This window comes from Squalius cephalus, assembly GCF_949319135.1.
Source record: "Squalius cephalus genome assembly, chromosome: 21".
NCBI lineage: Eukaryota > Metazoa > Chordata > Actinopteri > Cypriniformes > Leuciscidae > Squalius > Squalius cephalus.
Window position 1 is genome coordinate 20,001,032 of NC_137142.1, and position 17,645 is coordinate 20,018,676.

The window sequence follows — 17,645 nt, forward strand, 5'->3', positions numbered from 1 at the left end:
TGCTTTTCCCTGGAAAAATGAGAGGCCAGTCCCGGCTTGAATACAATTACGCAGCTTGACTGCCAGCTTATGCATTTCCCTCCATCTCGCTCTCTATAAACAAATGAACAGTTTCCCCTCAGACCGTGACCCCATCACCCTGCCGAAGCAGGTAGCCTTCCTTCCCCAGTGCCTCATTTTGCTCCCCCGGAAACCCCTTCGCAAACATTCGACAAACGTCAGTGCATCCTCGGCAGCCGTACTGGCAGCCTCCCGCCTCTCGGTCTCTGAGGGTGGAGGGGCTTTTTTTGCTCCCTTACAAATCTGTCATTCTAAATTTGCAGCAGATTATGTTCTCTCCTCGGCGAGAGCGTAGTGATATATGATATGCAAGGCCCCTATTGATTGCCTGATCTGGTGGCAGGAGAGAGGCGAAATGAACTTGAAATGAACATCATGCCTCAACTCATTGTGCGTATAATACTCTACTTAATCCCACATTTTTCTGTGCTATGGAATTCAATTGATCAATCATGTTCCACTGATAGTACCATTTCAGGGGCTTTATTGCCATTCTACCCGCCAGCTTGACCTTTTTTCAATGGCTGAGGCCACAGGATGAACTGACTTTCAGGAGAAATGGATCCACAGAGAGGTCTGATAAGAGACTGGGAGATATTACGTTTGTGTGTGTGTGTGTGTTTGTGTGTGTGTGCATGGGAGTGTGTATTTAAGCTACACAGAGGTGACATTTTTTCTCTTCCTATTAAGTTGTGGTTGTTTTGTTGTGTTTTTTCTCCTTGCATTATCTGAGTCATTCCATATCTGAGAGCAGGCATTTTTTATAGACAGCTCCCTTGGGGGCCTTCTATAAGGCTGCGTGTTGTTGCCGTATAAACCTCAATTGTTCTCTTTGGTACAGAAGAAAATAGAGTCATTAATTACTTTCTATCAGCTGGTCTAAGTGCAAACTGCGATCAATAAGCAGGCGTTTGTCATTTGCTTCGGTGCAGTATGTTTGCCATACTCAAAAGCCCAAAGCGCGCAGGGCCGCTAGTTGACACAGGGGACGGAGCTGTGGTTTGAGCTGTAGGGGGCTGGGCTGTTCTCCGTGACGTTACAATTAGGGGAGATTTAGGTTAGATCAAGGTTAGATCAGCGTTTCACAGAGGAATTTTTGACATTTCTCAGGGATTCACTGTAATGTTGTCTAGACTATGTATATAGCTCCACTCCTGTTTACATCAGTGCTCATGCTATATTGATTTCATTGGAACACTTGAGTGTGTTTGTTTTGACATCCCACTGCATTAGCACTCTGGTGCTATGGGACTAGAGCTCTGTCAGATCAGATAACCAGAGTCCATAAAACAGGCCTCCCATGGGCTTCCTCCTCTGGAGAGCCCAGTTCAAATAAAACTAAGAACAAGAGACAGTAAAGGGCTTATCATGGTGAACTTGTCATTTTAAGATATTCACTGTACGAAGTCAATATGTGTAAGTGCTTTTGAACATTTTAAAGTAAAACGTCCTAAATTTGTGATATGAACTCTGAGAGAATATATTAGGTTTTAGGAAGTTGTGTTTAGGGTTGACCGGGCAGGTGTGACATTCTTTTAAAAGAACAGTGCTGTGTTTCCTGCTTTCATCTCATCAGATAAGGCTGGCTTGGATGAGAGAGCTTTTTGAAAAGCAAATGAGGGTCTTGTGACCCCTATGACCCTTGACCTGATATCACACATCCTTTGTTTTTATGTATTACTTTAATTGTTATAGGGATAGTTCACCCAAAAATGCAAGTTTTATTATCATTTACTCGCCCTCATGTTGTTCCAAACCTGTATGACAAAACAATGTTTAAGTATGTTTTTTTTTCATACAGTGAAAGTCAATATGGTCCAAAGTTGTTTTAGACTCCATTGACTTACAATATACGGATTTTTATTTATTTTATTTTGTGTTCCACAGACGAAAAAGTCACACAGGTTTGGCACTCCTATTTATGAAATCTACAGTGCGGCAAGACTGCACAGCAAACAACTAAATCAGAAGAAGAAGAGACAATAAGAGAAAGAACAAGAGATGGAGGGAGAGAAAGGGCGAGGTAGCAGCAGCAGCACAACCGGGACTGTTAATTTCCTGTTATGTTACAGCGTGTTTAAAGGCTTTATTAATTCAATTTAGCGTCGCTGAACAGTGTGCAGGCTGCCAGTAGGAGCTGCGCTTTCTCTCCTTTTCCTTTTTTCTTTTCTCAGGCTACCGCTGTCAGCATGGGTTTCTCATCTCACCCATAACACACATTTCTTTACTGTACTCACACCCGGTCCGTCATTTAGCACATCGGCCTCATGTGACGCAGCGTCCTGGAACGCAATTAATGAATGCGTATCTCCCTCGCTCTCACTCTCTTTCCTTTTAAAATCTGCGTAATGCGGCGCACCATTAATTCTCAGCATCAACGTTCATAATTGACTTTTCTCTGACATGATTCCTCTTCGAGCGAACCACCCTGCCCTTAGATGTTTTCGTGCTGCAGATTTTCGCGTTTGCGCTATCGGCCAGGCCGGGGCGGAGGGTCTGCTTGAATGCAGATGTATCAGCCAAGCGGGGGCATAGACCTTTTGTGTCCTTTGATAAGGAACCCGGCACCTTCTTCTCTGCCGGTTACGCTCTGCAGCCTCGCTCAAATCTGGGCTTTCTCTTTCATACAGAGGCCATCATCATGATGAGATCGGTGGGATGTTCTCATTCGATTTAGACTGAGGCCAATCCATTTCTTGGTTTGGATGTATTTCATTTCTATTCTTTTTTAAAGTAGAATCCATATTGACACAATAGAATCTCACAAGCCATGAAATGGAAGCACAGGTTAAAGCATTCTAGCTGTGGGCCAAACTATTTTAGCATGGGGATTTGAAGTGTGTTGTCACTCAGTCTCAAAGCAATACTTTTAGATGAACAAACAAGCTTCAAAGTAAAACTTTTGCGTACCTGTACCACGATGGCACGGATGTAATCCCTTTATCGCGTTAACGTCAAATAAATACGCCGCTAGGCCTTATAAATCAACCCACTTTAATTTCTTTCACGTGAACGCACGCTCCCACAGCTGATTCAAGCGTCAATCTGTGTTTTTGCAAGCAATTTATTGCAACCGGCCTACTCCCTATGTAGGATATGTTTGGACTCTTACAGATGGAAGAGAGCTGGGTCACACCAACCTGCTAATCAGCCCACGCAAGGACAGGTGAGAAAGAAACTGCGTGGAAAAATGCGACTCGTGCCTGTACGCTAGTAATTAACTCAGTTCATTCATTTGTGTCATTTTGTAACAAAGTATTAACTCAGACAAATGAGAAATCCCAAACAGGCTTAATTTCCCTCTTTTGCCATTAATGCATTTGGCAAGAGAGGCATTCTATTTTCCATAATGAGATACACAAATAAATCTGGCAATGAATTGAAGGGCCTGTGAAGGCAGCAATAAGGTTGAGGCGCATTCTCTGTGCTGGCATAATTGGTATCACTGCTTGCAGACATATAAACCAATCTTTACACAGATAGGGCTGTGTCTCTCTCTTCCCCTTTAGGCTATTTCTTTTGTCTCCTCAATAGCTTGCACATCCACGATAGAGGAAGGGGGTGCTAATTTGTGAATTAATAGCTTTTCTCTGCAGAATTGCAAATTCTCTTAAATGTCACTATGTTCAACTTGCAGGGAGCTATTGCCACCAAAGAACTAATCTTGGGAGGCTCCCCCCAACCCCTCCCTCCCTTCTCCGAAGGTCCGCACCACGTCGAACGTCACCCGTAGCCGACGAGCAACACGCTACTTTTAATTTGCAGTAACACATGAAAATGACAGATTAATGACTCTTATGACACCTGTGTCCCTGAAGCCCCTCTTGCAAAGACCTGGTGTACATAATGCGTGTCACACTACATTATCTCCATATCACTCTTGTAATGGGGACCTTTTCTTTTTTTTTTTTAAAGGGCACTAGCATCATCAAATAGAAAGACTGCGGACGCCTACGTCTCTTAAATCAAGCACTGAATGAATGCTTACTCATTACACACGACTTTTTCTCTTCCCCGAACTGGCTGTTCTCAACCTCATTTTACACGTCACGTGTTTCAAAGTGCATTTCCTCAGCTCTTCCTAAAATCGGATTAGCATATTTCTGTTATGTCATCATCTAATGAAGGGAAGATTGGCTTCACCCAGCCAAATAAGGCTCAGGTAGCCCAAGGCTGCTGGGCTGCTATGAAATTGAAACCATACACTGGCTGTCGCTCTGCCTCCCTGATGTCTCGGTGTGAAATAAGGGCTAAGTTTAAATAACACAATGCTTTTTAGACATTTGGCACTGTATCAATTACCAGCCATGAGCTCTTCATCAGGGACACGGCGTGACAAATGCCCTACAAATGTCTCTGTACACCTTGAGAGACCTGCATAAGGATGTGTGATGCCAGAGGAGGGGAAACACATTGGCAACAACAGGAATATTTACTCTAGTCGTTATAATAAAAGGTAATCCTCACTGAAGCGGTATTAAATTTGATATTGCGCACGCAAGTAAACTCGTGTTTTCCCGCCTAGTGTTTTATGATGCAATTACACTCAAGCCCTTCATCCACTCTTCATGTCGTGTCAGTTCTAATCAAACTAGGAATAACTACCGGCGCTGGCGTTTGGCTGGGTAATCCCCTCTCGTCACGTTATGTCCTTTCTCTGTTTTTAGAAGCAAACGGTCTATGACAGTGGCAGAGGAAAAGCCCCACGATGGTCTCTGTAAGCGCATGCCACGCTGTAGCAAATGTGATTTGCCACAGTCGCTTTCTCACAGTGTTTATATATGATCCAGAGCTCTTTCCATAAAGATATCATTAAGCGCCAGTGCGCTCCGTTTCATCCCCCTCCCCTCGACACACAACCCTACACGTACACGTGCACACACTCACACACACCCTCACAGAGCACTTGATCAGACTCGAGTGGCTTGTGATTTAGCAAGCAAGAAAAAGTTGGGCTAACAAAACTTACAATATCCTATTTTCCTCCCATCCAAGTGGTTGCCACTCCAGAGAACTAAAGAGACGGAAACATAAAAGAAGCAAGTAGCCCTGCTTTGATAAATGTTTTAAGAGATCATTTCCAACCACTTCAACCTTCCTCCCTTTGACTACAGCACTTTCTGTGTTCTCGTTCGGCCCAGTGCCACATGGATGTTTATTCACTAGCATTCAAAAGGCGATTGTATGAAGAGCTGATCAGCCATTAGGCCTTAGGCGGTATGTGCCCTCTCATTTATAAAAGGAGAGGGAATGTTGGCATGAGCAGGTTGGCAGCTCCCTTTTTGCTGCTATTTCAGTTCTTCAAAAGCAAAAATACACAGCCAGAAAATTGTGTGAAATTAAAATATCAGAATGTGTCTAGAGTTGTTTTTAAGTCAATTAGAAATCGCACATCAGGTGGTTTGGTCTGAGCACATTTTTTTGCCATTTCCTAATGCATTTACGTTGCTGATTTCTTTGTCTTCATTTCCATTGACCTGTATTATTTACAAAAGCATAAAGCCGTATCCCTGATGCACTACCTAAGCGCTATGCTGTCATGATTCGGATGTAGGCATATTCTTGTTTGCGCAGAGCTACTGTATCATCAAATAAAATGTGCTAGAGCCGTACAAACACCATAGTATCAAATGGCTGAATGTAACAGTCCAATCTGCTTTACTACATAACAAGTCACTTGAGAGCCCTTTTTTTTTTTCTTTTACAAAATGCTTTGTCCAGTGCTATCAAAATGCCATCTTCATCTCCTCACACAAATTGGAAATTACAGGGGGCTGTAGAGAGGCCTAGAAAAGGAGTGAGAGGGGAATAAAAGCGATGGAGAGAAATCCAGTCTCTTACCATCATCGCGTTTTCTCTTTTCGCCGTTGGAGCGAGGGATTCCTAGGATGCCATTAATAGAGTAGGACCCCACGGGGTCATTGGAAGCGCTTGACACAGGTGGGGAGGCTGTGCTGGGCACTGAAAGAGCACAGGAATAGGTTAACGTATATGGAGTGCTCTCAAGATCACCTTAAAAGAGAATGAATTAACATTAGGGCACAGGCATAATTGATGTCATTATGATTTTAATGTTTATATGCAAAATGTATGCTGTCTCACCTATAGTGTGTCCCGTTGTGGAGAGAGGCGTTCCTGTGCCGTCGGATGGATGGAAAGGTTGCTGAACTTTGGTTCGAATTATCCTATGAAATGACAGTTAAAAGAACACGATGAGTTGAGGGAGCAGCTGGTTCGCTGGATCATTTTACGCATAGCCTGATGCGACCCATTGCGTGTGTAAAACTCTGGTGTTGTTTTGGGGCCTTCTGTCACAAATAACCAATCTTGGGGTATTAGGGCCAATCATGGAGTAGATGTGAGAGGCAGAGTGGGAGCTACCGCGGAGAGAGTGGATTCAATCAAATGGGATCCTATCTTTAGAAATATGATAAAGTCCCACTACCTCGAAGGTGTGATATGGGGGAAAGTCTTCATTGCACTTTGGTCTGAATGATCTTGCAAACAAAGCATGAAATCACATCAATTCACCTCAATGATGAGCTTCACTGCCCCGAACTGGCCTCAGCTTTAATAATCTTTCTCCCTCTGCTTCTCCTTCTTTATCTATCTCAATCTCTCCCTCTATCCTCTTCCTCACTGAAGCAAGTGAGGATTGCTTGTAGAGTGTGGATACTGACTTCCCAGATCCGACATTTTTTTTTCTAGCACAAACATGCAAAGGTGCCAGCATGATGAGGCCCTATTGATTGGGACTTGGGGATAAAAAAGTTGGGAATTAGAGACAGAGAAGAACAGATGCAAATAGAGGGCTATAAATTATATGTGACAGGAAAGCAATAGTGTCTTATTGCTTCACCAAAGCCCACTGCAGCATCTGATGTCTTTAATCTGGGACACACTTTTGAGAGAAGAAGCTGTCACCTTATTCTAGGAACACATTTATACTCGTTGGCTACACATTTTCACATTTGTATAAACTATAATATGGCTGTAAATTTCATTACTAAGGAAATCCTAATTCTGTATGTTCTAATGCACTTAGAAAATCAGTACTTATGACTAAGATTTGATTCAGTGAACTGATACACACAATATATATGTATAAAATGACAATAAAATAATTATTTAATACTATTTTATATCTTCCTGAACAAACATCAGTATTTTGTGATTTTTTTTTTTTTTTTTTTTTTTTTTTTTTTACATCCCTCCAAAACAATGATTTATCCCTGTGTCTATAGCAACACAAATTCAATAGCTTGGATCCATGTTCTCACTATCGAATGAGCTATTTGGAAGGTGTGAATTAATGACTTGCCAGGGTGCTGAGAATTCCCTGTAGAAATATTAAAATATGAATCGATGCTATTGAAAGGACGCTTAGGATTCAGGCGATAGAAGGGCTCAGAACTGGTTGTGTGCCAGTGACTTCATGCTGTGAGGAGGACACAGAGAACACCCCAGACAGTGTGTAATCTTTAATAATTCATGCAGAGAAAATGTGCTTAAAGCTGGGACATCTTCTAATGTCAACAGAGCAGAGGTCAACCTCTTAAGCGCTCAGTGCATGAGGGTCCTGCCTCTGAAGTCTGCTCACTGGTGAGGGAATACTTTTAGACAGGGTACAAGAACACCTGTTTGAAATGGCACAAGGCTTACAGTTTGACTGGACGACTATACGACTGGAGCCTGCTATAATTATAGGAAATGAGAAAATATTGTATTTGCATTTTATTTGTACTTGGTCGCTTTAAGGACAGTGTTCTAGTGCAGTACAATTCAGTTCACTTTAAAACACAGCCCACACTGATGTATAGCAACTCCTAATTTATTAAATAATACAGGCAAGTTTTGAAATAATTAGCTCAGGTATGGTTTATCCGATGTGTGTTCCCTGAGCATAGAAAACCACCTTTGTATGATTTAGAATAACAGTCCAAATCAATTTGTTACATCCCTATATGTATTCATTTCATATATAAACAGAGGTCCTTACAATGCCCTCCTCTGAGGTGATAACTTTAACATCATTGGAAACAAAGGTTTAGTGGCTCTTCTTTCATGTCATTAATGCAGATTAAAAATTTACCACATACATGTGTTGAGACCTGTTCAAATTGCCCTTTTTAAGCAGCCATAGTGCATGAAATGAATTTTTTCAGCCTCTCTCTCCCACGTTTTTTTTTTCTTTCTTTTTCCGAGGAAATGTCTTGTGCGGGTCGGCCCATGATCTCTCTTCAGCTCATTAAAATGTAATGCTGCTGGCCAGCTCTATGGAACAGTGCCTCCTAACCAAAGTTCATTACTCCTGCTTGCAGGTAGGCCTTTTTCACCTTGTTCTTCCACTCTTAAACCCCCCTCCCACTACCATGTCTCCATCTCACTTGGGATAGTCTTGCTAGCCTTTGTATTTTAATAAGAAATAAGAATGAGAATGGTAACTTAAGACTATTTGTTTTCAACTGACTGATTTAATGTAGGTAGGCATATCTGCATATAATCTCCTTTGCATTATTTATGATAACATAAGGACTACAGGGCCTGTTTGTTAGTCCTTGGAAAGTTAATAACTTACTGAAATTGCTGAGGTAGAAGCACAGTTACACATCCACCCATTCACAATTATATTTTTTTGTTTGCACTATTCTCATTTAATATTATTATTAATAATAATAATTTAGATTTATTCATTCTAATTATTATTAGTTAAAATAAGTTAAATTTAGATAAATTACATTTATTCATTTAGCTGTCGCTTTTATCCAAAGTGATTTACAAATGAGAACAATTGAAGCAGTGAAACTAACAATAGGACAACAATATGCAAGTGCTATGACCCTTCCTAGTTTAATCTAAGGCAGTAGGCATGTCCCTTTTTTTTTTTTTTTTTTTTTTTTTTTTTTTAAGATAATATATATAGAATTGATCATATGTGGATCACACACATTACTTAATTACACATCTCTTTTTTCAACACATTTAAATAGCTTACAATAACTTTTTTGTCTTGCATACTATATATATATAGCCTATATATATATATATATATATATATATATATATATATATATATATATATATATATATATATATTTTTTTTTTTTTTTTTTTTTTTTTTTTAACTACTGAGATGAGATTCCGTATAAAGCACTGAGGTCTGTTCGCGCATTTCCCAGTGCCACTGGATCTGGTTACAGAGTATTGATTGGTTTTCATCGAGACAGATGTGATTTTCGCGACCTCAACTATAGATCCTCTGCAGGCTGTGGACAGATTTGGGATTGAATTGCACATTTGAGACCACCCCGAGAGCAAGAATTTAAAAAAGCAAAAACATCACCCATGGAATAAGCTATTGTAAATTGGAAACGATAGTTTTCAGTACAAGGCCTCTAAAGGATTTTAAATTAGCTGACGGTAATTTGGCCGTTAGTGTTTGGAATCGCCGTTTTAATAACAGTAGCTGAAGGTCAGTAGAGAACGGATTTAACAAATAGTTCTATTCTGTCAATGACATCACGCTTTTCAAATAAATTTGAAATTTAAGGTGTGAAAATGGAATTTCAAACCGCTTTACCTGTTTATGGATGAAACACTTGGTACTGTGTCGTTGTCACAAACGCCCTCGGCCAGGAGTCGGTCTCGGATCTCCCAGGCGAACATTGTGGGATTCTGCCGCTTGTATTCTGCGATTTTATCCACAACTTTGGGCGTCGCCACTTTTGGTTTGGACCCCCCAATAACTCCAGGTTTAATACTGCCGGTTTCATAATATCTGGAAAAGATGAACGATAATTCGTTATTTAAAATTGTCCAAACGTCTTAGCGATGGCGTTTTTTGTTGTTGTTGCGTGTGGCATTGAGGCATATTTATAAACAGTGAATTATGAATACGGGCCATAAATACTTAGGCTATATAATTTATTGATTTAATTATATTTTGACTTTTAAATTAACAGATGTTATTTTTTCCCCAAGCCTTGCGACGGGAAAATGTGTAATTTCTATTTTAACACGTACATTCAATAGTTTTTGCGTCTTCAATCATTAGCATTCGTAGGCTGCGATCTAAAATCGCAATCATTCATTTATCAAACGGTTTCCTCAGCGACTGATATATGTCCCATGCACCCCACGATTAATACATGCCACCAACACATCTCATAATTTCTAAGGAACATTTAAAATGCAGAATACCTTATAAGATCCTTTTGATAGCTGAAAAATATTTCACAAAATTCAAAAATCTATAACAGTTTCCTAGAAAACATATCCTTCCTCCTTAACAATGAATTTAAGGTCAGTGAATTTAATATTATACCTTTTCACTAAAAGGAAAAAAATCTTACTAATACGATACATTACAGTACAATATTGTTTAAGATGTTAAGTTATATGAAGCAATAACATTTGACTAGTATTAGTTCTCTATAATAGGACAAATTTGCTACATCTGTAATTTTTCGTACCTTCCGAGAATTTTGCTGACACAGCCATGGCTGACCCGTAGTTGTCTTGAGATGTCACAAGGTCTGACTCCTTGGTGCGCGAGCTCCACGATTCTTTGCCTGACCACGTCAGGTAGGGGTCTGCCATTCACAAACACCCCTCCTAGCTGGTTCACACCGCCGTGCCCTATATGGGATACAACAACACAGACACAAAAAGCATAACATTACATACATATAGAAGATAGGCTGTGTCGTTAACATGGCTACCACACAGAAGCATTTAATTTTCCCTTTCTCCCCTCACTCTCTCTCTCTCTTTCTCTTTAACACTCTCCGCATGGGAGAGCGCGCGCACACACACTTACCTGTATGTGCACATGTGGACAACCATAAACAATAAGACAGTTAGCTATAATGTATTAACTGAGAAATATAATAAAAACGTATACGTAAATTTGTTTTGAACTGCTTGTTCTTTTTTGTTTGTTTAGCTTACTATTTCTATATAGGCTATGACAATATCAATTATCATTAAAAGGTTCACGGGACAGTTAATAATGTTTTCCTCATAGGCTAATGTTAAAACAAATTAAATGTGTAAGTTGGGCAGTATTTTTAATTTGTAGTTGAATAAATTGCTTTATGTTTACATATTTGTCAGCACAGTAAATAACTAAGCTAGCCTACAAATTGTTACACAGTTGTACTGATAATATAATAATAATAATAATAATAATAATACATTATTATTATTCCACCCGTAACCCATACGCAATCATGATTGTAAACATTAGCAAAACGTCATGTGCTATTCTACCCACAAGACCCATAGTTAGGTAGTATTTTCCTCTTCTATTCCATTGCAGCCAAACACATGTCGCATAGATTATGTTTCAACCTGTTTAATTTTCCTTGCACAATTATTGTAAATAATTAAAAAGAGCTTTGATAACTCATATTACAACCAGGGAGTAGGCTACTGCAAAATAATTAAGAATTAATTATTTAAATTAAACCCAGGCCTTGTTTCAATAGGCTACCGTGTTTTCAACAAATACAGTACACATATAACTCCTTAAAAAAAAAAAAAACCTTTTATTGTGCCTAACAGCAAACCTTTTCTCGCTTATTTTCAAAATGTAGCGCACATTTATTGTGGTTGGACATTCCGCGCTTTAAAATGTACTATATTTAAAGGCAATGTTTTGTAAAATAATTTAATCTTTAGCTATTTATTTCTGGTATTTTAGCGTTGGCACATGCTAGATATTTCTTGCGATTTTACTTCATATTTTTGGAGTATAGGCTACATCTCTCACATGTGCTAGTAATTCATTCAAGCATTGGACTTAAAAATAAGAAATATATCGCGTGAAATATGCACTAATCATTTACGTTTGACATACAACGCATAGTGAGTAATTTTAAATTAAACCACGCTAAATATTGTAATCGACTTTTTGAGCGACTTTTTGTCGGAACAAACGACTAAAGAGCCGCTTAAAATAACATAAGCGATCGCTGATATTTCTTCACGGTGACTACTTTCCGTATTCGCGTTACTGAGCGAAAAGTAGGCTAGCCTATAAAATATTAAAACAATTATTTTTACATTTTTATAAGACCTTTAAAAACTTGGTAAGAGTGAGTAGCTTAATGCGGACAGGTTATAGGCAATAGTCTTACAAAGCCAACTCTACCGGAACGCTAAACAATTTAGAATTGATTTATGCTAAACAAGGTAGAGATTTTGAAGGGGAAAAAACTGATATTTTACTCACGGTGCATCGCCGAGAAGGGGTCTGCTTTGCAGTGAATATCCATGGGATAGCAAAGGAAGGAAAGATAATCGACTGAGGTCGCCGTCTCGCCTTGATTATGTAGCTATAATTGGAATTAATAAAGATCGCTATCCGTTCAAAGCACAGTGCTTCCGATGCCAGTGTACAGGAGAAGTTCTTCAGCGAGCGACGAACTTTATCTCGTGCTGATCAGTCCATTCAATGAAGACACGAGGCTGGTCAGGTGCAGATCATGTCCTGCACTAGTCTCTCAAAAAAACAATCTTTTACGCAGGAACGCTAGCGTAATCAGTCGTTCAGTTAATATGTGTTAGCTACATATTTAAGGGAACGCAAGCATTAGTGGTTGCGTCTCCTCCAGTGTCCTCTGGTAAAACTGCAGTGTAAATTCCTCGATATGGAGAAGCGTTTCTGGTAAAGTCTGAGGGGTACAGTCAGATTCGTCCGGGGATGACAGGAAAAAACATGGACACGGCGAGTGTCTCTCGGTCCCCCTCTCTTCAAGAATGGGATGTGCCTGTTAGAAGCTTTGGGCTGAGACTGAAACCCCTCTTCTCAGTGTGTCTGTTTCTAAAAGCTGCAGTCCACCGCCCCCCTCCTTCCCAGATCCCCCCTCGCATAGAGATGGATGACATGTCAGACAAAGGCAATAGATTCCAACACTTTGTGATTCGCCAACGCAAAAAGCTGGAGCACCAAATGAGGAGGTCTCTTCATCTGACACTTCGGAAGGGGAGGGATGCAAACAGGGAAATGAGGAGAGATGGGTTTAAAAAAATCGAGGAAATTAAAAGACAAGTGGAAAGGAAGCGGTACCACCAGCGGCCAGGCATCGTGGTATTTCTAAAAATGTATGTTGTCAAACTACATGAATCATGTTTAAATCATATGACCTAAACGTATAGACTGAATGTATTTTTGTGTGTGTTGTTGATGGGCATTATGTTGTCAAGATGAGACTAGTTAAGGATGACGGAAGGTCTTAATCTTTATGTTTTCTATTTCTACTGTATTTTTTCTCGATTGTCGGATGTTTTCATATTTTTTTCCGAACATCGATTAGCCGCTAATGGTTTGGCGTTAAATATTATTAGATTGTTAAGCAATATTAACCTAGCTGGCATTTTTTATAAAACACATACAGCCCTACGCTGTTTTAGGAAATACGGAAAATGTAAACAATACAATGTAGCATAAATATTCGCCGTCTGCAGATATAAGTAGCCTAGACTTAAATATAGCCATAATCTCAATTTCTGACAAAGATTTGCTAGTGCATCTGAATGCTATCGGATAAGGAAGAATTACTGGATTATCGTTGCATTTTAAACTATGTCAACCCTACTAAGTTTGGCCTGTCAAATGTTAGTGAAAGGATTGTCTCTTTTGACCATGCTGTTTGGGCTGCTGTATTGTAGGTATTTCTGTAGATGGCGCTGCTTAGTTTGCTTTATTTCACTGATGGAGGCTTTTGAAGTTTGTTTTTTGGCTATCCAACTAAATTCTTGATTGCTGATGACAATTGATGAACTTAATGTTTGTAAGTTTTGTTTATTTTTCTTACAGCCTACGTATTTGTTTTTACTTAAAGCTCAGATGTATAAGATTATTTTCTAGAACTGAGATCGATGATAGGTTTTGTCAGTTTATGCTATCTGATTAGAGTAGGCTACCTATATGCTTCACTTGACGTTTTCCTATTTTTATTTTATTTTAAACCAGATCTATCTATCTATCTATCTATCTATCTATCTATCTATCTATCTATCTATCTATCTATCTATCTATCTATCTATCTATCTAAAATTCGTAATAAAATGTTTATATTTCTTATCTCAGAAAAATCATTTATTTCAGAAGAATCATACATGTTTTTATCCTGGAATACCGGAATACATAGTTATCATGTTTACATTTTTTCCCCCAGTTTTGAAGCAAGCGATAAAGTTAGCTTCCTATCTGAAATTTCTTTTCTTTTTTCTGGAAAATGTATTTTTAAACCGTTAAAATACAAATAGAAACGTATGAAATTATTTTTTACCTTTATCGCAATTAATAGGCTAATTATTATGCTGTTATTATTATGCTATTATTGTTGCCATTATTATTGTTTTAACTGTTTTCGTTTTTAGTAAAATGACACACATAGAGCTGAATTTAAGCACCATAAATGCTGTTAAAAAAATAATAATAATTGTAGTAATTGGTGAAAAGTGCAGGCTTTGGCTTGACTAAAGAAGGCTCTTACACATTTATAAAGTGTTCGCAGTGTGACCGTTGTAGATTCGGCTAAAATAACAGGAGGGTATGTTATGTTGTGCCTCCCGGCTAAATTTGGGGACGATTCTTCTTTTTGTTAGTATTTTTGGAGGGAGCTTCTGGTACAATATGTAACACCATGGGCTGTAATTTCACACTTGACTACACATTTCCCCTAAAGCTGCTTTTATTTCCCCGCAAGACCCCAGCTTTTTGCCTCCACTCCCCTTTACTATATTAGTTACTTCCTCTGTTAAATGATAGGAAAACTAATTGCAACTGATCATAGTGGCCACTGAATTCTAAAGGCGGGCTATTGAGACTTTTAAATTTCACGTGGCTCATCAAAAAAAAAGTACTAAATGTGGAAAGGGAAAATGTGTAATAAATTGCAAGAATGGCCTTTTAAATAAACAGGTAGCTAAACATGCAACATATATTTTTAAGTCTGCTTTAGGTGTGTTTGAAAACGTTTAATTTTGTATTCTTTTCTTTAGATCAGATTTTGTGAACAGGAGGTTTTACTATTAAGATAACTATTATGAGAGAGTGATCGAACATGTCACAAGAGAGCCAGACAGAAAAGAGAGAGATAGGCTACTCAACTGCACGAGAAGGTGCAGTGATATAGTGCATCTGTTTTGACAGCCTATACGACACATGAGTTTGTTAGTCAAAGTGAACAGCGATGAACGTCCAATGAGAACGCAGAAAATCACTTCTTTCCAATATTTCTATTTCCACTTTTAAAAGCCCATAGGTTTCAACTCATTCACTGTAATATTGTCAACGTCACCAATCGATACTTTCCACTCCACTAGACCTGCTGTCCACGTCAGTGTGCCACAGCCTAGCTAATGCAAGTATCCATAGCTTTTACAGCAGGAGTAACCTATAATGGAATTTAAGGAGTCTGATACGCTTACTGCGATTTTCAGTCGCTGAATTGTTTTAGAATAGCGTATTTAGTCGTGTTTTTCGAGAGGTATTCAATTGGCACAGACTGAAAAAATTATGGAGAAATCGTTTTTGTTTGTTTGTTTTGGTTATTTTTGGCAACAACAACAACAAAAAATTCTACGTGGAAAGAAAGTTTAAACTAAAAAGTATAAACAATCTCTGGTCAAGTTAAAATTATTATCATAGAAATTAAATAGTTTGCCAAATAATAGGCCTACTGACATTAGCCTAATAATAATAATAGTTTTTGTTGTGTTGCCCAAAATATCAAAATGATATAGCCTACTACAAAAACATAATTTTATTCCCAAATGACTCTTTTCTATATTAATTACATATAGAGATATTTTAAGATCTAGTAGCCTACTTCAACAAAAAATATGAGGTTTCCAAATATTTGACCGCTGTAACCAAAACAACAAAACGGCATTCACAACACCAGAGTCATGATATCAGCTGTGTCTTTAGATTACCCATTCATGGTGTCTATAGAGTGAACAGATGGACCATCAATTGAGTTCTGTCCACAGCATCAGAGATTGATTTTGTACTTGCTTTTAATTTTACCATAATTAATTAGATTATTACAAGTGTTATATTGATCTTCACATTTACACCCAAAATAGAAAGGCGAATTAGCATATGATCTATGTTTTCAATTAAGCGAACTGCATAAACAACGACGACAACAGCAATATTAATAACAACAACAACAATACTAGTAGGCAACCCTAATAATACTATTTAAAATATCAGTCTATTAATGCGATATTAATATTGCTATAAAAACAATGCGATTGCAAAAAGGCTGATGTTTTGGGGAAATTAATATTTGAATTATGCAATGGGAAAGCCCGCAGTAATACAAGGCTATTATGGATTACAGTGAGCACAAATGTCAACACACGTACGGGCCCAGCTAACATCACATAATAACATAATTCCAGCGTGAATCAGTTGCCACTTTAAATGTAGTCTACAGATTGGCAAGGCATATGTCAGAATTTCCACCACGCAAATCACAACCGTTAAGAGCAAACGACTGCGCTTGCAACACTATAGGGCGGTCAATAAAGGTTAGTCGCTGGTCAAGTAGTTTGCGTTTGAAAAGTACAACACCTACTGTATGTTCTTACCTGAGCTGACGGCGACTCACCCCTACCGCTAGAAAATAAACACTCACACTGTTTGGCGAGACGAAAAGAGAGCCCTGCGCTTACCTGATCGACCAGAGCTGTGAGCCATGGCTTTTCCCTGTCTAATGGTCCGTTTCGTCGATGCAGCCCACTAGATCTGTCCGGCCTCCTGCGTTCCCTCCTCGGCTGGGCGTCCTGCCTCTCCCCGCTGCTTTTCACAACCTTTGACCGATCATCCAAAACTAAACGGTTTAGACGACAACAAAAAAGGAGAGCAACCTCTGCTCCATTGAACTAGATTGATAAAGGAGGGAAAATAGCAATCAAAGCAAATAAAGCGTTGCAGGTGTTATATAAAAAGAAAGAATAAAACTTGTCTGCTGGAAGTAAAGGACTAAGAGTATGGAGATATGCTAAGATCCGCACGCAGGCTTTTACGTTCATGAGAGTCAAAGGTAGGACTTATACCGATAAATATTCATGATCTTTTGAAAACATAACTGTATGCTTACGTGTGTACTTAGAAGCTTAACGTTTTCTGATCGTGAACTTGTATGAAGTTTGCTCAGAAGTTCGCGTAAAGGCTGCGCTTGGAATGGTTGTGAATGATGACTGATTCGTGCTGCTCATTGGCTGAACTTTAAGGTGAACCTGTTCTCAGTAGGAGGGTCTAGAAACGAGCTAATACGAAATTTGAATTCATGTTAATGTATTACGAGGTCAGATTAATTACATGTTGTTATATTAAGTAGTTTTGACGTGTGTGTGTGTGTGTGTGTGTGTGTGTGTGTGTGTGTGTGAATATCTATCTATCTATCTATCTATCTATCTATCTAATTTGTTGTTTAAATGTAATAATAATAATTATATAGCTCCAATATCGTATTAGTCATGCATGCCAATAAAGCTATTATTTAATTTGATGGGTGGATAGATAGATAGATAGATAGATAGATAGATAGATAGATAGATAG

At 38.7% G+C, this 17,645-nt stretch overlaps 1 protein-coding gene across 22 annotated transcripts in view; it reads right to left on the minus strand.

Moving 5' to 3' along the window:
* pax2a (paired box 2a) overlaps positions 1-17,262 on the minus strand; it is a 30,903-nt gene extending 13,641 nt beyond the window's left edge. For 2 of the 22 annotated variants that reach the window (XM_079855738.1, XM_079855754.1), the window contains exons 1-7: positions 12,296-13,250; positions 10,533-10,698; positions 10,261-10,281; positions 9,641-9,838; positions 6,163-6,245; positions 5,902-6,072; positions 5,030-5,074 (exon numbers count right to left, since the gene is read on the minus strand). In XM_079855738.1, the coding sequence (XP_079711864.1) occupies positions 5,030-5,074; positions 5,902-6,072; positions 6,163-6,245; positions 9,641-9,838; positions 10,261-10,281; positions 10,533-10,698; positions 12,296-12,338 (727 nt within the window). In that variant the 5' untranslated portion in view covers positions 12,339-13,250. Of the gene's footprint in view, positions 1-5,029; positions 5,075-5,901; positions 6,073-6,162; positions 6,246-9,640; positions 9,839-10,260; positions 10,282-10,532; positions 10,699-12,295; positions 13,251-16,755; positions 16,966-17,183 lie in introns of those variants that run through there. The other 20 variants (XM_079855740.1, XM_079855742.1, XM_079855749.1 and 17 more) reach the window with 19 other exon arrangements.
* Between the last annotated feature and the right edge of the window lie 383 nt (positions 17,263-17,645).